The 20,645-nt window shown below is 32.6% G+C and overlaps 3 protein-coding genes across 3 annotated transcripts; all 3 read left to right on the top strand.

Moving 5' to 3' along the window:
- The first annotated feature begins 877 nt into the window (after window positions 1–877).
- Window positions 878–3,153, top strand: LOC105649376 (CRIB domain-containing protein RIC10). Its single transcript, XM_012236007.4, has 5 exons — window positions 878–1,409; window positions 1,645–1,787; window positions 2,128–2,225; window positions 2,313–2,409; window positions 2,787–3,153. Exons 2-5 carry the CDS (start codon window positions 1,727–1,729, stop codon window positions 2,939–2,941), a joined length of 411 nt encoding a protein of 136 aa, XP_012091397.1. The 5' UTR covers window positions 878–1,409; window positions 1,645–1,726; the 3' UTR covers window positions 2,942–3,153.
- A 5,794-nt stretch (window positions 3,154–8,947) lies between these two features.
- LOC105649375 (protodermal factor 2) lies at window positions 8,948–14,306 on the top strand. Its single transcript, XM_012236005.4, has 13 exons — window positions 8,948–9,218; window positions 9,364–9,882; window positions 10,280–10,559; window positions 10,674–10,791; window positions 11,047–11,235; window positions 11,357–11,797; window positions 11,901–12,002; window positions 12,132–12,332; window positions 12,465–12,639; window positions 12,745–13,016; window positions 13,095–13,190; window positions 13,268–13,659; window positions 13,913–14,306. The coding sequence occupies exons 3-12, from the start codon at window positions 10,336–10,338 to the stop codon at window positions 13,634–13,636; spliced, it is 2,187 nt and encodes a 728-aa protein (XP_012091395.1). The 5' UTR covers window positions 8,948–9,218; window positions 9,364–9,882; window positions 10,280–10,335; the 3' UTR covers window positions 13,637–13,659; window positions 13,913–14,306.
- A 3,324-nt stretch (window positions 14,307–17,630) lies between these two features.
- Window positions 17,631–20,020, top strand: LOC105649374 (tryptophan synthase beta chain 1). Its single transcript, XM_012236004.4, has 5 exons — window positions 17,631–18,055; window positions 18,161–18,517; window positions 18,858–19,291; window positions 19,491–19,585; window positions 19,667–20,020. Exons 1-5 carry the CDS (start codon window positions 17,729–17,731, stop codon window positions 19,864–19,866), a joined length of 1,413 nt encoding a protein of 470 aa, XP_012091394.1. The 5' UTR covers window positions 17,631–17,728; the 3' UTR covers window positions 19,867–20,020.
- The last annotated feature ends 625 nt before the right edge of the window (window positions 20,021–20,645 follow it).

Here is a 20,645-nt window from a genome sequence, read left to right as displayed (position 1 = left end):
AATTCCTTAATCCTAATTTTGTGAGATTTGCCAGAAAAGCATAATAACGATTTCACTACTGCTAAATCGCAAGCTTGATGTTCCTCTCAATATAATAATACACATTGCAAATTTTTATTTTTTAACTTAAAAATAAAAATGAGAGGCACACATAGTATATATCAAAAATCAGATTCTAACGTTACAGACATATATGTATATATTAAATAACTTTCTTAAACTATTGGCATGCACTTAGGAAATTAGATTTTTTTTTTTCACTAATAATACAGAATGGGTACCAAATCATTCTTTTTCATTATAATATATGAAGCTAAATGCATAAATATAGAAGTTGAGTTGTATTATTTAATTTCATGACTTTAATTGTTTTGATTTTTGCATTAAAAATGTTAAATTTTTATTTAGCCCCTTGAAATTCAACTAAATAATAATTAATGTCAAACTTTAGAATAAAAGTTATTAATTGTAATTACGTGGCAGTTAAATAAAACTATTTTATTAGATGGAGATAAGTCCAAGGAACTTTTGATCTTCGAGGCACAGTAACATTAGTCTTTGTAAAAGTCAAACATTGCATGAATATAACTCTTATGCTTGTCGTTTTAACAGAGCTTTAGGCATTTATAAAGCCAAAAAAAACTTAATTAATTGGATAAAACTCGCCATTTTGCTTTATTTTTTTCTCCAAAAATAATTAAAAAAACTCTAGTTAAAAAAAATTCGTCCATATGGTCCAGAGCCTATAGATGGGGTCTAAATAATTCATTCGCATACTATGACAAAAATTATGTTTGAATATAGCAAAATAAAAACAAAGAGAAAATGATTATATATATATATATATATTCCTCTTATTTTTCTTATTTTTTCCTCATTTATTTTCTTTCATCTGCTATCCAAAGACATGAGAGGATAAAAGGTCGCAGCGTTTACTCCTTCAACAACAAAAGCACTGGCAATTAAATTCTCTCCAATTGAAACCCTTAACCAAACCATGAAACCCACCACCTAACTTTTTTTTTTTTTTTAAAGAAATATCTTTACTCGCATGTCCTGTCTTTTTTTCATTTTCATGGCTTCCCACCTTCTTTTCTTTCTGCTTTAGATCCTTCCCCTCGTTTTCATGGCTTCTGGTTTTCTCTCCATTTCTCTTTAATTTAGACCCTTCCATTTTTTATTATATTTTCCTTTTCGTTTTCATTTTCCATTTTATCTTTGCTAGTGCAGCAAGCTCATGATTTCACATATACTTTTTGTATGTTTCTCTATTCACCAAGAATTTTATAGCAGAAACAAGAAAGATAGAATCTTGCAACACTATTGGCTGGAAGAGAAGGAGAAGAAAATTTCTCTTCTTTCTTGAATCTCTCATCATTTCTTTGCACCACTATAGTCATTCCCTTAAGGTACATTTAACTCTGGTTTTTTCTTTATTTTTTTCTAGTTGCTCGTTGTTTTTCCATCTTTCGATAGATTCCAATCTTCATTCACGGGTAAATAGTTGCCATTCACATGCATTTATTATCTTCTATGACAAGCTACTATATCTTTTTGTCTTTTATCCGTATTTGTTCTTGGCTTCTTGTGCTGTAAAATGTTCTCATCAGTATAAACAATATATATAATCTTGCTCTCTGGCAGCAATAAAAAAGAACCATCCCTGCGTTTGTTTGGAGTTACTTCATTGAAAGGACTATTGCATTGGCTTTACTAGTTTCAAATTATGGCAACTAAGATCAAAGGCATCTATAATAAGGGCTTCAAGTACATCACACAAATCTTCGGTAATCCATTTCTCCTTTTTCTTTCTTTTCTTTTCTTTCCTTTTTTTTTTTTCCATCTATATCTCTCTCTACATTCATATAGAATTTGCACAATTGTTAAGGCTTTTGCTTTCTTTTTCTTCTAATTTAACTCTAAATTTGATTGTAATTTGCAATTTCACTGTCTTATATATATATATATATATATATATATATATATATATATATATATATATATATATGTATGTATAGAGAGAGAGAGAGAGAGAGAGAGAGAGTGTGTGTATAGCTAATTGGTATGAGCCATTGTTTTCTTTAATTTGGGGGCTCAAAATTTAGAAATGGCAATTTGTTTTGTCAGTGGTGAAGGAAAGAGAGATGGAAATTGGCTACCCAACAGATGTGAAACATGTGGCACATATAGGTTGGGATGGTAATTCTGGTGCTGCACCGAGTTGGGTATGTAGTCTATTTCTTTTAAATCTTCAATCAACTGAAATTCCATGTTCTTGCACTAAAATATGTTTTGCTTGTTGAGAAATTTAGATGACTGAGTTCAAGACAGCTCCTGAATTCTCAACAACAACAATTGGCAATGCAAGAGATCCCAGTTCTGTTAATTTCTCCCCATGGTCCTCCCAAGGTATTGTATTACTAGTACTACTGTTCTTTTCTTTTCTTTTTTTTTTTTTTTCAATACACAGGCGAATTAGGGAGTTGTCGGGTATTGCAAAACAGACAATAAATAGGGTCATTTCAGTTGTCAGATTGATGTCTCATTTAATTTGTGGAAGCTTATTTTTGGATGGTATAGCGAAAGTTGATCAGATTCTTTACCTAATAGCAGAGAGATTTTTGGCTCTTATGTCACGAGACAATACTTGTGTAATAAGGGGAATCAATCAATTCTAAATAGTCCAATTCTCTGCAAATGGGTTTTAATATAGATTGAGGAGAGTGTTCTTGGATTCATTATGTTTTAATGCTTTTCTCATTAATTAATTTTGAATTCTACGACAGATTTTGATCAGTCAACTGGATACTTCAACATTTCATCTTCAGATCTTACCAAGAAATCAAAAAGAAAAAAGAAGACAAGAAACTCCTCCCCTTCTTCATCTTCAAATTCCTCTTCAAGATCTTCATTAGCAATCAAGTCCAAGGCTGTATTGTGAACTGGAGTCCAGACGTAACCTGTAAGTGTAAACAATGGCTGCCATTAGAATATGGAAATCGTTACAAAGAAAAGAATAACACTCTCAATTAATGTAAAAACTGCGAAGAAATCACCTTTCTCTTCTTTAGAATGCCATGAGAGCAAGAACCGAAATGTTAACTGTTGTAGATGAAAGAAAGAAACTAGAAGAAGCAGAGATTTGTTTTTCAATGGCGACATTGGCATAGCTAATGTTTTTTTTTTTTTTTTGGGTTTTACAATATGAGCAACTAAGATGTAGACAAATGTGGATTCTTTTCAATTAGCTGTTCTGATGGAAAAATTTTGCTAATTCAAACAATTTGATTTTCCTTAAATTAAGAGAGTTTTAGACGTAATGCCTTTTAAATTGGCTGCAGAATGCAAGAAATTGCAAACAGTTAAAAAAAAATAATAATAATACATTGAAATGACCCCCAAGGTTTTGACCAATGACTCATGAACAAGAAAAGCAATCTCAACGAGGGTATTCTAGTCATGTTGAGTGGGCTTAGCTGTGTTGGGCCCATGTAAATGGGTGTTTTTTTTATTTTCACATTACATAATATAGCCCACCAACAGGTCCAATGCCGTCCTCCGAGAAGCTAACAAACTAGGGGCAAGGGCTATCAAAACAAGAAAACATACAAAAGTACAAAAAGGTCCTTCCAAATTCAATTAGAAAACTTTTTAATTAAATTTAAAAATCTTCGCCCACTTATTATTAGTGAAATTTATATGGAATCAAATTAAGGAAAAAATAAAAACTAAAAAAAAAAAAATTCCATTGCTCATGGATGCCAAAATAAAATAAAAGTCTGTGAGATGAGATATCAAAAATCTTTTCTCCTTTGATTAAAAGTCTTCGATCCGAATTTTCACAAATACCTGTAAAATTTAATAAAGAGTATTTTATCCCCTTCAGTGAATTTATTTGGCATGAATTTGAAATACCTGGACCAATAGACTTTAAATACCAGATGATTTAAAATAAATAAATAAAAATCATGCATGCACTCCCAATAATCTCCAACCTTTCCTACATTGTTATAATCCCCATTTTCCATGCCTTGTTCCACATTTTGATTATAAAATAATACACACCCCTAATTAATCACTTCCCCATCAATTAATTACTAATTAATTAGTTAAGATCTTATATAAATATTTCTGAGTCTTCCTCTTTCTTAGACTCATCCAGTATTAATCAAACAATGACAAAACCCAAAATGTCTTATCGTGGCTTAAAGATATGCTGTGGTGTCTCCCTTGCTCTTTTACTCACAATAGCCGTGGTTTTAATAGTTCTCTTCTTTACACTCTTCAAGCCTAAAGAACCTACCTTTACCACTCCATCAGTCACCATCGAACATTTCCGGGCAGCTTGGCCGGCATTATTTTTAAATTTTACACTAGGTATAGGAGTCACGGTCAGTAACAAAAATTATGGAGGGTTTATGTATGAGGAAAGTATAGGCTATGTTAGTTATCGGGGAAATCTGATTGGAGAAGCTCCGATCGCCGCCGACACAATTCCAGCTCGAGGAAAACATGATGTAAAAACTTCCGTTACCATTTTCGCCAATAAGTTGTTCGATGATGATACTTTTGTCCTCGACTTTCTTAGTGGAGTGTTGAATGTTACTTCGTCTTTGAGCTTGCATGGAAAAGTAATCGTGTTTAAGTTGTTCAAGTTAAAAGCCGAAAGTTTAAGCACGTGTAACATCTCTATCTTTATTGTGCCACAGCAAGCTCAGTCTGTCTGCAACGCGAAGATCAGCTTCTGACATGCAATCCCAGCTAGGTTTTTGGTTCAAAGATTTTTGATTATTACATAATAATCGACAATGAGATTGGAATTATTTATTAAGAAATTAAATTTAGCTTACCAATTTGTATATGTAATGGTCAGAATTTGTTTCTTCTCAAAGAAATCGAATTGGGTTAAGGTTTTCAAATTGAAAGCCAATTCAAATCAGACCCAACATAGTGAATTTAGATGTATCAATTAGGGTTGTATCTATAAATTAATTGACCAGGAAGAAGAGTACAACTACTATGGTCCTTTACGAAGCATAACCCAGCAAGAAAATTAATTGCTGAAGTCTGAAAACGATCGCTCAGAATAAAAATTTTTGGTTGGTGCCTTTTGTAGTCATAAAGAGAGCAATCACCACTCAATACAGGTTTTTTTTTTTTTTTTTTTTTTTCTTTTTCAGAATAAATCATTGCATGTTTAATCCAACTTCGAATTCATAACTTTCACATAAAAAAATAGTTTTTGAAAACGCTATGAATTCAATAATTTTTTTTTTTTCCCAATCACGTGTTATCCAAAACTCTAAGCTTTCTCCGGTATCCAAAATTCAAACTCTAGATTTCTGATTAAACCCTCGGTGAATTAATGCAAATTAAAGTTTCAGTTAACCAAAAATTATGAAAGCAATGACCTAACAAAAACTTATTGTTTGACTTAAGAGATGGTTTTTTAAAATATTATGAAAATCTTTTATTTTTATGGATCAAAAAAATTTGTGAAATATCTTTTTATTAAAAAATGCCTTTTATTCATGTAGTTTTTATATAAAAAAAATTATAATAAATTTTATGGAATTGAAAATTCAAATTTTAATTCCGTTAGGTGTGAACTAGCCATGCATATGCTTGGCAAAGCACGGGAAAAAATATTATTTGAACATTTTTAACCATTGTCGTATTTTGTTTTTTATTTTTATTTTTCAATTGTAAAATAATTTGATATTAGAAATATATTGAATTATTTACTTTTTAAAATGATTTCCATAATAAATAAAGATTATAAAAGTGATAAAATGCTTCCCTTTAACCTCTACCTCCTTAAAAAGAATTGTTTTATTTTTATTTTTATTTTTTTGCCCTTTAAATGTATTTCCTAATGCGGTAAAAGTAAAACACTAGTAGATAATTAAATGCTTAAATCCGAAGTGAACTGTATTATCAAATAAATTTTATTTATAATATTAAAAACTCGAGGCTCAGAAATTAAAATCACTATTATTTTAAACATTTTTATCTAAATATTATCATTTTTAATCCGAATGTAAATATTTTTTTTGAGACAAAAAAAAAAAAAAAAAAAAAAGAAGCAAAATAGATTTGTTAATGCCCATAGTTCGAATCGTTGTATTTATGGACATGGTTGACATGTTTTGCATGCCAATATAAATAAGTTTAATTACTTATATATCAGGACATAAAAAATGATGTGAGAACAAATATATGTTTATCCTATAATTTAATGGGTGGATATGAATGGTTATTCTATAATCTTTTTTTCTTTTAATATAAATATAATGACAAACTACCTCAATTAATTACTGCAACTGCATCAATTAATAAAATTGCCAAAATAAATAAAGGAAAAAAGAAACATAAAAACATAAGCTGGAGCAGCTCCTATTCCCGTATGTGCAGTCTATGTCGGTGTTCAACAATAATTTTTTAAATAGCTTTTGGTATTCATAACGGTAAATGATATTTTTTATATCTTTTATAGTATTTGAAAATATAGCGTTGAATTAACTTTAAAAAATTAAGATAACCTAATTCATATAACGTTTAACTTTTAATATTTTATAAAAAACTACTCAAATAGTTAATAAATAAACACCGTTAGTATCAAAGTACTAATATCATCCGTAATCTGTGGAGATAGATGTTAGGTATACATGACTGCGAGTAGTAAAAGTTGTAGAACACGTAGCTAGTAGCTGTAATCCATTGATGGAATTTAATGGAGGATAGTGTAATTTATTATATTGTAATAATTTTATTTATTATTTTTACATGGTGACATCACTTCATCCACCAAGCAGTAAAATTTCTTTTTTTTTTTTACAAAAAAAAAAAAAATAAATAAATAAATAACGGCATACTAATTGAAATTATTCCTTTAATGCTCTCCAATGAAAATGAACCCTAATTCACAAGAAAGGGAAGGTTTCAGCCTTACCAATTGGACAAATCTAATTTAATTGAAAAACGAAAAGTGTTTCTCTATTATTATTCGTTCATATAAATGTTTCTAGCCTATTGTATTAAGTTTAATTTTGTTTGCATTGCGTCAAACTCATAAGAAGAAAACATTTTCAGTAGAGATTTTTTTCATCCATAAGAAAAAGGACGAAGCTAGAAAATATAATTAGTGGAGAAAAAAAAGTAAAAATTTAGTGAAATAAATGCAAATTAATGTAAGTATGTGAATTAAAATGTAAAACTAATCAAAAGCTTTCCATGTATATAAACTGGATTATACTAATTGCTTAATTCATTTGTTTATATAAAATTAATCCATGCAGAAGAAATTAAAATGATACATTTTTCACTTTGTTAAATGCTTTCGAATTTTATTTTTTTTGACTTCATAAATGTCATCCTAATATATAGTATTAATACAAGATCAATAACCATATTTTACAATAATCTTATAAATCCAATTTAGAAGAATTTATAGAATATAATTAATTTCTTAAGTTAATATTAGACAAGAGAAAAACAAAAATGCACTTACTAATTCAGTATGTAATTATTAAATAAAGGGAAAATTATTATTTAGTCCCTCTGTTTTTACATAATTATCCAACTAATCCCAAGTTTTGCGCAAATATCTAACTAGTCTCTCAGGTTTAACTCCGTCTAATTAAAAGGTCATTCCGTCCGAAATGTTGGTTTTTTTCCGTTAATTATAGACTAAAAGACTAAAACACCCCTCCCTAGCTGACGTGGACCATAAGAGAAAATTATTATCTAGTCCCTCAGGTTTTACATAATTATCTAACTAATCCCAAGTTTTGCACAAATATCTAACTAGTCCCTCAGGTTTAACTCCGTCTAATTGAAAGGTCCTTCCGTCCGAAAAGTTAGTTTTTTTCCGTTAATTGAAGACTAATTTAATAATTTTTTTAAAAGACATGAAATTCTAAATGTGACGAATATTATAGAATGAAGATAGTAATATTTTAGAGACATAATTATATTTAATGGTTTTCGATTTGCAAATATTCATAATCTAAAACTAAACCGTATATTTAAGAGAGAAAAATGATTATGTCTCCATCGACTTTATATGAAACTCTTCAATTTTCATTTTTAAATTTAGCGAAGGCTAATTTTCCTACTCATGTAATTAAGCTTAGTCTATACAATTCTACATGTGCATAAAATTATAGGAAAAATTATTATTTAGTCTTTTAGTTTATACAATTTCCTCCCTTATCGCTTCATACTGGTCCACGTCAGCTATGGAGGGGTGTTTTAGTCTTTTAGTCTTCAATTAACGGAAAAAAATTAACTTTTCAGACGGAAGGACCTTTCAATTAGACAGAGTTAAACCTGAGGGACTAGTTAGATATTTGCGTAAAACTTGGGATTAGTTAGATAATTATGTAAAACCTGAGGGACTAGATAATAATTTTCCCTTATGGTCCATGTCAGCTAGGGAGGGGTGTTTTAATCTGTTAGTATATAATTAACGGAAAAAAACTAACTTTTCGAACGGAAGGACCTTTTAATTAGATGGAGTTAAACCTGAGGGACTAGTTAGATATTTGTGCAAAACTTGAGATTAGTTAGATAATTATGTAAAAATGGAGGGACTAAATAATAATTTTCCCTTAAATAAAACATTCTAATAGAATAATTAATTTAATGAATACAAAAGAATTACACCACCCAGTACAATATTTAAGCCTTGACAAAAATGGTTCAAGAACTAGGGCTTATGACTCGACCAACAAGAAACAATTCAAATCATCATATACCTACAGCGGAAATTTAAAACAAGAAAAGCTTTCTCTCTCTCATTTAAACCTCTCTTGCTCCATAAATGCTATTGCAACCTCTCAATACGCTGTGCAATAACTCCTGCGGTGCCAAATATTTAACACCTCTTCCTCTTCTTCTTCCCTTTTACTTCCCAAACCGCTCTCTCTCTTTTGATTTTATTTTATCTTCCATTTTTCTCTCTGCGTTGGCTTTTTTTTTTTTTTTTTCTTTTTTGTTTTTCTGGTTTCTCTTTCATCTTCATTCCTGTATTTCTCTCTTAAACCCTATTTCAGGTAAGTTGTACTAAAACAGCCCAAAACCACAACCCTCTCTCCTTAAACACTGGTTTCTTTATATAAAGCCAAACTAATTAGCCCTTCTTTCATCAATTCTCCAAGAACTGCAAAACGCTAGCTATATAGAGTACAGACCTCAACTTCCATGTACATGTGCAGGTGAGTTACATACTAAACCCTGACTCTCCAGTTTCTATTAACAAGATAATGAAGACGATGCTGTTTTAATTATAAGATTTGAAAATGATGATTTAAATTCAAATAACATATATTACATGTCGGTTATTATTTTTTAATTTTGCAGAGGAAGAAAATTAGAAAGAGAAGAGTTAAAATGGGAATCGGCGAGATCCTAGTGGGCGTTATAATCTTGGTACAGTGAGGTGTTGAAAATTAGCCTGTGCGTGTGTCAAAGGGGTGGGGATTTGAGTCAGCGTCAACTCTTTTTGTTTTCTTTTTTTCTTTTTCTTCCAGTTTCTTGTCTTTTGGCACGTCAGATTATAAAGGCTTAAGACTTTTTCTTAAGAGAGAGAGAGAGACCTAAAACCATAGTCGTTTCTGCTCGTTTGCTAGTTGTATTAATCTCATTAGGTTTTGCTCAGACACTTGCAGGGAATCTATTAAAACCCTATAACAAACTGCACATGTCCAAATAACCAACTGGGTAACCTTACGAGAGAGAGAGAGAGAGAGAGAGAAGGAGAGAGATGGATGCTGCTTAGGGTTTTTGGGGATACTGAGATAATATGCCTTAAAGAATGAAGTTCAAGGAGTAAGAAAAGTTGACGGATTCGAGCAATAACCTTCGCGGCTAAGCAATCAGGTTCACTTTCTCTTACATTCAGAATAAAAAATACTGTATCTTTAGGGGACATATCTGTCTTTCAATATATCTCTGCTATTTCTATGTGCCCATCTATATCTTTATTTTCTCGATTTGAACGCTAAGAACTTCCTTACAGAGAGAAAGGTTTAGGTGTAACTTTATAAGCCTTCAATGTTTTCTTGACATGTATTAGTATTACGGCAGTGCAATACAGATCACTTACCCACATAATTCCTCTTAACATTTATTTGCTAGGCTGACTTCGCCTGGTCTTTCCTTCTCTCTCCGCTTCTTGTTAATCTGTTTTCATTTCTCGTCTTTTTCATTACTATGTCCATGTACTCACTAAATCAGTTTTGATAACATGCTTTTGTATGTGTTGGCTTATTTGCAGATGAAAACACCATATTCGGTGTAAAATTTAAATTTTATCGAAGTTTTATATTCAGTATGTTCCAACCAAACATGTTTGAAAGTCATCATTTGTTTGATATGAGTATGACCCCAAAGAGCTCTGAGAATGAACTGGCGAAGCTGAAAGATGATGATTGTGAGACCAAATCCGGCACTGAAACCACTGAAGCTCCTTCCGGAGATGATCAAGATCCTAACCAGCGCCCTAAAAAGAAACGTTATCACCGCCACACCCAGCGACAAATCCAAGAGATGGAAGCGTAAGAATTAATTAATTTATTCTCTTTAAATCCAATGATATGATATGGAATAGGTAGATATGATACTTTTTTTTTTTGGCTTTGTTAAATTTGGGGGTTTTTAATTTGAACCAGTTTCTTCAAAGAGTGTCCTCACCCAGATGATAAGCAACGGAAGGAGTTGAGCCGTGAATTAGGGTTAGAGCCTCTGCAAGTCAAGTTTTGGTTCCAGAACAAGCGTACACAAATGAAGGTAACGCATTAGCTGCATTTCAGGCCCACTAAATATGTCTTTTACTTAAAGACCTTATTTTTTCTTGGATTTACAGTAATTTTACGGTAAGCGCTCATATATAGCAACTCAAATACAAGTAATCCCTTTTTGTTGGTTATAAATTTAGTATTGACTTCCTTATATGTATAGATACATTTCTTTTAGCTTTTTTTTTTTTTTTTTTTTTTTTATATATTAAGCTTTTTCTTTGTTTTCGTTTTCCATTAATTGCAGGCTCAACATGAACGAACAGAAAATTCAATTTTGAAGTCTGAGAATGAAAAACTTCGTGCGGAGAATAGTAGGTATAAGGAAGCCCTTGGTAATGCCTCATGCCCTAACTGTGGTGGCCCAGCAGCTCTTGGTGAGATGTCTTTTGATGAGCAGCATTTGAGGATTGAGAATGCTCGTTTAAGAGAAGAGGTCATCATATAATATGGAACGACATGCTTGATCATTTTTTATTTCTTAATTTCTTTCCTTTTTTCAATTCTGATTTATTGTTGATTGGATCTAACCCTGTTCTTTCGTCAAATAATCACAGATTGACAGGATATCTGGAATTGCTGCAAAGTATGTGGGGAAGCCTTTATCTTCTTTGTCTCATCTTCCTTCCCATTTATCTTCAAGGTCTCTTGATCTTGGAGTTAGCAATTTTGGAGCACAACCGGGCTTTGTGGGAGAAATGTATGGAGCTACTGATCTTTTGAGATCAATCACCGGCCCTACTGAGGCAGAAAAGCCTATGATAGTTGAACTTGCAGTTGCAGCAATGGAGGAACTAATGAGAATGGCGCAGGCGGGAGAACCCTTGTGGGTTCCTGGTGAGAACAGTACTAGCGAAGTGCTTAATGAGGACGAATATTTGAGAGCTTTTCCAAGGGGAATTGGGCCAAGGCCTTTGGGATTAAGATCAGAAGCTTCAAGGGATTCTGCAGTCATTATTATGAATCATATAAATCTTGTTGAGATTCTAATGGATGTGGTGGGTTTTTTTTCTCTTATTTGGGATTATAATTATCTTAATCTCAATCATTATTTTGAGATATTACGTACTAATGTTGGATTATTTTTTTTTTTTTTTCTAGAATCAATGGTCTACTATGTTTTGTGGTATTGTATCCAGAGGGATGACCTTGGAAATACTTTCAACTGGTGTAGCTGGGAACTATAATGGAGCCTTGCAAGTGGTACTAATTCAGAAATTCAAGAAATCTACTCATATACTAATCTTTATAACTTGTTTTGTAAAGAAATTACATTTTTCACAAATTAATTAAGACAGACGTGTTACATTTTTTTTTTTTTTTTTTTGGCAGATGACAGCTGAGTTTCAAGTCCCTTCACCACTTGTTCCAACTCGAGAAAATTACTTTGTTAGGTACTGTAAACAACATGTTGATGGGACATGGGCAGTGGTTGATGTTTCATTGGACAATTTGCGCCCTATTCCAATATCCAGGAGTAGAAGAAGACCTTCGGGTTGTGTAATCCAAGAATTGCCAAATGGTTACTCAAAGGTGATCAGCTAAATTATCACTCTCATAACCATTACAATTTTTGTTTGTATCTGTTCAATTAGTCAAATATTAACTATGTATTGAAAGGTAAAACCATCAAGTTTCAATACTATCTCGGTGATGAACGTGCAGGTGATATGGGTTGAGCACATTGAAGTAGATGATAGATCCCTTCACAGTGTATATAAGCCACTAGTTAGTTCTGGTGTTGCGTTTGGAGCAAAACGATGGGTTGCTACCTTAGATCGACAATGTGAACGTCTAGCAAGTTCAATGGCCATAAACATTCCAGCAGGAGATCTCTGTGGTATTATATCCTTAATTTGAATTCTTTCCCTTTGTCTACAACATAATTTTTTAATCAAAATTCCTTTTCTCTAACACTATTTACTTTAATCAATTTCTTAAACAGTGATAACGAGCCCAGAAGGGAGAAAGAGTATGTTAAAACTAGCGGAAAGAATGGTAATGAGCTTTTGCTCTGGTGTTGGTGCTTCCACTGCACACGCATGGACAACATTATCTGCAACAGGTTCTGATGATGTTAGGGTCATGACAAGAAAGAGTATGGACGATCCTGGCAGGCCTCCTGGTATTGTACTTAGCGCAGCAACTTCTTTCTGGATTCCAGTTCCTCCTAAGAAAGTATTTGAGTTCCTAAGTGATGAGAATCATCGAAGCGAGGTATATTAACTTATCAGTAATAGCATTTAAGCACTATTTTTTATTTTTGTTTTATCTAACGAATCAAGAAATTTACAGTGGGATATCCTTTCAAATGGTGGCCAAGTTCAAGAAATGGCTCACATTGCTAATGGACGCGATCCAGGAAACTATGTTTCTTTGCTCCGTGTGAATGTAAGCTGCACAAAAATGTGTATTTGAATCAAAATTAGCTACTATGTTATTGATGATGCTTCAAATGATTATTGCAGAGTGCAAATTCAAGCCAAAGCAACATGCTGATACTACAAGAGAGCTGCACAGACTCTACTGGATCGTATGTCATATATGCACCAGTAGACATTGCAGCAATGAATATAGTGCTGAGTGGAGGAGACCCAGATTATGTAGCTCTCCTTCCATCAGGTTTTGCTATACTTCCTGATGGACCTGAATATAACCCAGGAGGGAGTCTTGATGTTGGTTCTGGTGGTGCTTTACTTACTGTTGCATTTCAAATATTAGTTGATTCAGTTCCAACTGCAAAACTCTCTCTTGGATCAGTAGCAACAGTAAACAATCTAATTAAGTGCACAGTTGAAAGGATCAAGGCTGCAGTATCCAGTGATAATAATGCATGACTAATTGAAGACCCTTACATGCGGTGAGTCAATTCTAGTATTCAATTTCTACAGATTAAACTTGTCGTAGATCAGGTCTGACTCCAACATGGACCATTCCAATGAGAAATACCCGTTTTAACAAAAAAAAAAAAAAAATCATTTTTCATTGGTTGGTCCATTAATTGATTCATAGACAGAGTCTATGCAAGTCCATCCCGTTTTCTACCATTAATTAATAAAAGAAAAAATAAGAAATTTTGTTGATTTCGTCTTCGTTTCTTTCATGTATTGCAGTGAGAAAATAATAACGGGAAAGTACTACAAGGAAGCTGATGTTTGCATCGAAAAGAAGTCAAGAACGCACCTTAGCTGATCCTTCACCACCCTGCAAGGGTTATGGGTTCGGGCATTGACTTCGGCTAGCAAAGATCCATGAAAGTGAACTTAGTATCAGACCTCGTTATATTATTATATATATGTTAATCTAATTTCCCGTTTAATCACTTCTGGTTTTTCGATAGGGATAATTAGGTTTAGCGTGTTATAATCTAGAAGCAAGCTACCCACTTATTTCAATTGTAATTCCCTAATCTGTCTTTTCATCTGTAGTTTAGTTGTAAAAGGATATAGGCCTTAGTAGACTGCTCTGCTTAATTACTAATTAATAAACTATGGTTAATTTCCTCTCCTTTTGTTTTAAAAAATAAAAATAGAATGGTTAATTTATTTTTCATATTTCAGAATGTTAATTCCTCAAACAGATCTAATCTTTCATCAATAAAACTCAAATTTTAATAAAAAAGAAAAATCTCAAATTCTAAAATTTCTCTGATTCAAAAAACAAGAGTGATTGACTTTCTCATTTTCTATAAGAATATAAAATGCAGGAGATTCCAGTTTTTAATCTTTTCGGCCATAAAAATTTTCGCAAATTTGATAAATCAAAAGAAACGATATTTACCATGTTGGCTTTCCATGAATTGAACTCCTCCCATGATCATAGCTACGCTTAACCCAGCTTTCAAACATATATATCTCACCTGTTCCATTATTTGATATGCTCAGATGGACAGAAATCAATAAATAACTGAATGGATAAAAGATAAAAATGAATTCAAGTTGGCCTTTTAATTTTACCTACTCTGGCTTCGACTGCACCCGCCTGCCGTTCTTGTTGAAGACTATTTAATTTGCGATTATGATGATTTACATTAAAATTGACTGCTGTGTATTTCAGTATGTATTAATTTTTATGCAAACATACAGAGAGCTATAGAAGGAGAGTTTCATAATAAAGAAAATTTTGAAAAATATTGTAGGCGGATGTCAGGGTTCCGACCACTGTAACAGAAAAGCTATACACATCTACTCTCTTCAGAACCCACAAATGTACGATGCTTCGTATACTGAAATTTCTGCTCTTCTTGTTCATCTTCCCGTTTGAGTCTGCAGCATATTTGAATTTCTCATCAAGAGTCACTGAATCTAGTGGTGGTTGTTGCTGTTACAGTTGCAGTTTCAGCCTTTCAGGGAATGCATGTGAGAAATAAAGTTTGTTAGGTTAAATTTTAATTACCTGAAAATGGTTCGTATGAAATGAATTTGATATAAATGAATAAACAACAAATGCAGTAAAACTTGTTAAATGTGATTCATGGCATGCTCACCAAATTTTGTATTTCTAACCTACCAATAAATATCAGTACTTTTATTTTTTACCCCCAAAATTTTAAAGAACAAGCATCTCATCGTAAATGATAATTAATCATAATGAGTATTTTCTAAAAATGATTCTCATTTTATCTTTTTCTAAAAAAAATATTTTTCGTTACTTTGATGACCAGCTTTATTATGGCATTTACATATATTATCACGTTTTCCGAACGACATAAAAGACGGGCCTATTTTTATTAAATAGCGGATGATAATGGGCCTTTATTGGGCTGGATTGCCATCCCCTCCGACCCTTCTTCAACAACTCCAGAGACCACTGTGTAAACTATTTTCATTAAATTGCGGATGATAATGGATTGGGCCTTTACTGGCCTATCTGCGATATTTTTTTCCTAACAGAAAATTTCCTCTGTTGGTTGCAAATAGGGATGGCCACGGTTCCGGAACCAGTTTCAAAAAATTTAAAATCAAAATCGAACTGAAAATTAACGGTTTTGATTACAGTTTAGAACCGAACGGTTTCGGTTTCGATTTTGGTTCCTCAATGGTTCCAAAATTGATGGTTCTGGCCAGTTTTCTGACGGTTCCGGCCGTTTCGGACCGATTTCGGCCGATTTCAGATGAAACTAGAACCGTCGGTTTTAATTGGAGCTGGAACCGCCGGTTCACGGTTTCAAAACTGGTGAAACCGGAACCAAACCGGTTTGTACGGTTCCAATTCGGACCGGTTCCGATTTCGGTTCTCACCTGTTCGGAACCGATAGTTCTGGTTCTAAAAACCAGATTTTGGCCACCCATAGTTGCAAATGTCAGGGAAAGTTTTCCCTGTCATCTATTAACAATAGAAAAAATTTTCAGTCATTGGCATAGGGAAGGGAAAGACGTATGTTTAAAGATCATGTTTGGTTAATTAGTCAAGTCTTATCCATTAGTTAGAAACTTAGAACTAAGTATTAATAGATAGCAAAATGCAGAGTTTAGACACGAGCAAAACGGGGAATTTAGAAACACAAAACCAACTTAAATGATACGATGAGGATAACGTTAATGTTTATTATACCCCAGTTAGTTAGACCAGAAATCTTAAATGGTAAGTTAGTTAGAGATGAAAAACAACCTCTTGTTCTAGAAGCTATTACGACATAAAGCTGAGAAGCTTTTATATATGTGGTTGTTAATTTGTCGATAGTACACAGTGATAATGATAGGTGCTTGCCAACCTGGTTTTAATATAATGGACAAAAATCCTTAAAGGCTGCGTCCTCAATGTCTCTGTTACCGATCAGTTGGGGCCAAGGGATAGCCCATTTTGCCTAACCAAGATCAGAGAAATGGTGATTAAGGGAGCAACGAGGACCAATGGATGGTCGGTTAGGTTTTTGAGGTTAAATTGGTCTTTTTATTCCCTTCAAATGCATGTGAATTGCATGTCCTCGAATGGCCTAATTGCTTTTGAAGTTTACCAAATCTATTATAACTTCACAATTTCAATTTTGAATGATAACTATGCTATCTTTAAAATAAAATAATATTATAAAAGTTGAATAATTACACGTCTACATTTTATTTTGACAATGCCTTTTGAGTTGTTGTATTTATGAATTTTTTTTTTTTTTTTTTAATTATTGGTTGTTAACTATCATTTCAAAAAGTTTAATTCCTTGGAGATGATCGAAATGGTGGTCCTGACGTTGGATCCAGGATGAAGAAAAGAGGAAGGATTACAAGGGATTGATATGCAACATTAATTAACTCTGGGACTTGCAAATATTTTTTGTTTATTATGGAATTTTGATGGATTTAAAATTATAGTGTAAATTTAAGAAAAATGTGAAATTGAGATATCTAAGTTTTAAAGTCATTTTAGAGTACAATTGATATAGCCGACAAATTTCAGAATATAACAAATGATTTATGTTTTAAGAAACCATCAAACAAATTTCAGGATATAACAAATGATTTATGTTTTAAGAAATTATCAAAATATGTAGATTATCCTTTATATTTAATAATTTTATTTAAATTATTCAAAATTTTTAGTTTGTCAGTTGATTAAAATATTTAAATTTAATTCTTTTTTACATTATTTCAAAGGAAAGAAGAAATCAACCAAATTTAATGTGTAATTTTTCCCTTAGTTTCATTTTTGATTAATTATAAAATTAAAATTGCAACGTTAACTTGTTTTTAATTAGTATGCCATCCCTAGAAAATCTTGCCCGCAATTGAGACACGTTTTTATACTGGAAAAAAAAATAAAAATGTGTTCTATAACATCATTATCATTTATCATTCTCCTTAGTAAATACAGGAAGTCATCTATATATACTCTTGACACTTGTCCTGCACAAATGAAAAATACCAAAGAGTCTCCTTTTTATCTGTTCTTTCTCTTGACTATTAAGACTTAAGATCCATAAACAAGCACTTACACTTATGCTTATGGCTTGCAATATCCAAACTTCTTTCTATAATCGCCAAGTAGAAAATTTGTCTCCAGCCAGTAGGCATTTGTTATCTAACAGAAGAACTGGCAATTCCCATGTAGTTTGTGCTAAAATCTTCACCAGGGAAAGTCCCCAAATCAGAAAATCGGAGGTTACAAATACAAACAGACATGCTGCGACAGAGAAACGAGTTTCAAAGGTCAACCCAGGAAAATTTGGAAGGTTCGGAGGCAACTACGTGCCCGAAATTCTCGTTGCATGCTTGAGAGAGCTTGAAACTCAATTCATTTCTGCTTTACGGGACCCTCTGTTTCAGGTTTGCTAATCACTGCCTTCCCTTAATTAAGCTCGCAATTAAACCAACTTTGTAACAAGTGCATGAAAAAGGGTTATAACCTCTGTTATGTGTGATCTTATACAGGAGGAGCTAGCTACAGCACTAAGAGACTATGTAGGAAGAGAGACTCCCTTATATTTTGCAGAGCGGCTTACGAATCACTACAAGAAAGAAGACGGAAAAGGACCAGAAATTTACTTGAAAAGAGAAGATCTCAACCATTGTGGTGCACACAAGATGAATAACGCGATTGCACAAGCTATGATTGCCAAACGCATGGGATTGAAAAGTGTCGTGGCGGCCACCGGTGCTGGACAACATGGCGTTGCTACTGCTGCTGCTTGTGCTAAGCTTTCATTAGAGTGTACCGTTCTTATGGGCACCACGGACATGGAAAAGCAATCCTCTAACGTACTCTTGATGAAACTATTAGGAGCTCAGGTGCCCTTATAATCTATGATGCAGAAAACCTCTTGACCATGGGCATTTCCACGTGTCCGTTTCCCTTTATAAAATACAATTTTTCCGTGTAAAATTATATCTTAAATTTCATTTTCTCGTATTATCTCCGCATTTCCACGTTTTTCCCTTTCTGTTTCCATGCTAGATAGCTTATAATAGATCTCACTACTACTACTACAATTATTATAATTATTATGATTATAGGAATAGGAGGTCACGGTTAAACAACTTCTTTTCTCTTGGCTTTTATAAAACAGAAAAAAATGAAAGGATAAGGTTTGCCCTTCTTTATTTATTAAATTTGTGTGATATTTATTAGGTTAAAGCTGTAAATGGAAATTTCAAAGATGCGAGCTCAGAAGCAGTAAGAGAATGGGTAGGCAATTTAGAGACAAGCTATTACTTGTCAGGGACAGCCGTGGGGCCTCATCCATGTCCAACTATGGTACGGCAGTTTCAGTCGGTGATAGGAAAAGAGATAAGGAAACAAGCAATGGAGAAATGGGGTGGGAAGCCAGATGTGCTTATCGCCTGCGTAGGAAGCGGATCAAATGCATTGGGAGCTTTCTACGAGTTCATAGAAGATGAAGATGTAAGGTTGATTGGAGTTGAAGCTGCTGGATTTGGTCTGGATAGTGGAAAACACGCTGCTACCCTTGCTATGGGAGACGTGGGTGTCTACCATGGAGCCATGAGCTATTTGCTGCAAGATGAAGAAGGACAGATACTAGGACCACATTCTATTGGTGTAGGGTATGTTATTATTCACTGAAAACTATGTAAATAGAATTTCTTTAAAACACTCGGAGCGATTATCCCTTCGTGGATTTGACCGATGCGAATCTAGATTAGTCGAGTAAACGAGTTTTCCATACAGGATAGTTAAAAAAAAAAAAACTATAACTTTTAACTACCATTATTTTTCATTATTTATTGATTTATTATCCTATAGGTTGGAATATCCAGGAGTTAGCCCAGAACTAAGCTTGCTTAAAGAAACAAAACGGGCAGAGTTTTATTCTGCTACAGATAAGGAGGCTGTAGAAGGTATATATAAGACCCAAAATACTAATAACTATATATAGAAGAAGCATATACTGATTTTGTATCTATATAAATTGCTTACAGCATTCAAAAGACTGTGCAAGTTAGAGGGTATAATTCCAGCTTTGGAGGCGTCTCATGCATTGGCATTTCTGGAGAAACTGTGTCCTACTTTACCCAGTGGCATTAAGATTATAGTAAATTGTAGCGGCGTTGGAGATAAAGATGCTGCGACAGTCTTAAACTACAAAGCAAACTATAAGTGTATAAATAACATCAATTGAAAATTTGATGTAAGAGAAATATTTAGCAACTATAATATCGTTTTGCCTTTGAATTGACTAGAATACCGTTTTACTTTTGTAACCATGATATTATCTAGTTTACTTAGTAGTCAACCACATATCAAATTATATACTCGCTTTCTCCGTTCTAAAATATTGTCTCCATTTTTAGATGTACTCAAATGTTTATTTTTTATTTTACGCCCCTTGTAATAAATGGTTTTAAATTCTAGAAATAATCTTTTCTTTTTATTTTAAAGAGAACAATTTCGAAAAAATATAGATATTTTATATAATGTTACGTCATAATTTATTTTAAAGAGAATATTTTTGAAAAAATATCTATAGATATTTTTTATGATGTCACATCATAATTAATGTGTTTTTTAATCTCTGTGCATGAAAGGGAGAGAATTTTAAAAGCAATTCATTTTGGAGGTATTTTGATAATTTTACTCCTAACGTATATCTTTTATTTTCAGAATTTGTTCACCTTTTTTACATGATTCATGATACTGTTTCATATTACCAATTACTTGGTTCAAGGTACTTTCTAATAGCACACCATTGAAGTAAATTTGAAATTCTCTTGTTAAGGCTGAAACTATCACGTGTTTAATTTATTTAATTTTGATATTTTTCATTTAAATTAAAATTAACTCCATAAAATAATATTAATTCAAATCCAGTTGAATAGAACAATTGCGCTATTGAAATGAACATAACATCCGGCATACAAAAATAAAAAATTGCCCTCAAAAATTAAAACACTAATCATA

Source organism: Jatropha curcas, chromosome 11, assembly GCF_041381405.1.
Source record: "Jatropha curcas cultivar XTBG-Jc1 chromosome 11, XTBG_Jcur_1.0, whole genome shotgun sequence".
In the NCBI taxonomy this organism is placed as follows: domain Eukaryota; kingdom Viridiplantae; phylum Streptophyta; class Magnoliopsida; order Malpighiales; family Euphorbiaceae; genus Jatropha; species Jatropha curcas.
Note: the sequence above shows the minus strand (reverse complement) of the source record. Positions and strands in the feature narration are given on the sequence as shown.

Coding starts and splice junctions, on each gene's coding strand:
- LOC105649375 (XM_012236005.4), top strand. CDS start 10,336: ATGTTCCAACCAAACATGTTTGAAAGTCATCATTTGTTTGATATGAGT. Junction 10,560..10,673: donor CAAATCCAAGAGATGGAAGC/GTAAGAATTAAT, acceptor AATTTGAACCAG/TTTCTTCAAAGAGTGTCCTC. Junction 10,792..11,046: donor ACAAGCGTACACAAATGAAG/GTAACGCATTAG, acceptor CATTAATTGCAG/GCTCAACATGAACGAACAGA.
- LOC105649376 (XM_012236007.4), top strand. CDS start 1,727: ATGGCAACTAAGATCAAAGGCATCTATAATAAGGGCTTCAAGTACATC. Junction 2,226..2,312: donor CTGGTGCTGCACCGAGTTGG/GTATGTAGTCTA, acceptor TGAGAAATTTAG/ATGACTGAGTTCAAGACAGC. Junction 2,410..2,786: donor CTCCCCATGGTCCTCCCAAG/GTATTGTATTAC, acceptor ATTCTACGACAG/ATTTTGATCAGTCAACTGGA.
- LOC105649374 (XM_012236004.4), top strand. CDS start 17,729: ATGCTTATGGCTTGCAATATCCAAACTTCTTTCTATAATCGCCAAGTA. Junction 18,056..18,160: donor TACGGGACCCTCTGTTTCAG/GTTTGCTAATCA, acceptor GATCTTATACAG/GAGGAGCTAGCTACAGCACT. Junction 18,518..18,857: donor TGAAACTATTAGGAGCTCAG/GTGCCCTTATAA, acceptor GATATTTATTAG/GTTAAAGCTGTAAATGGAAA.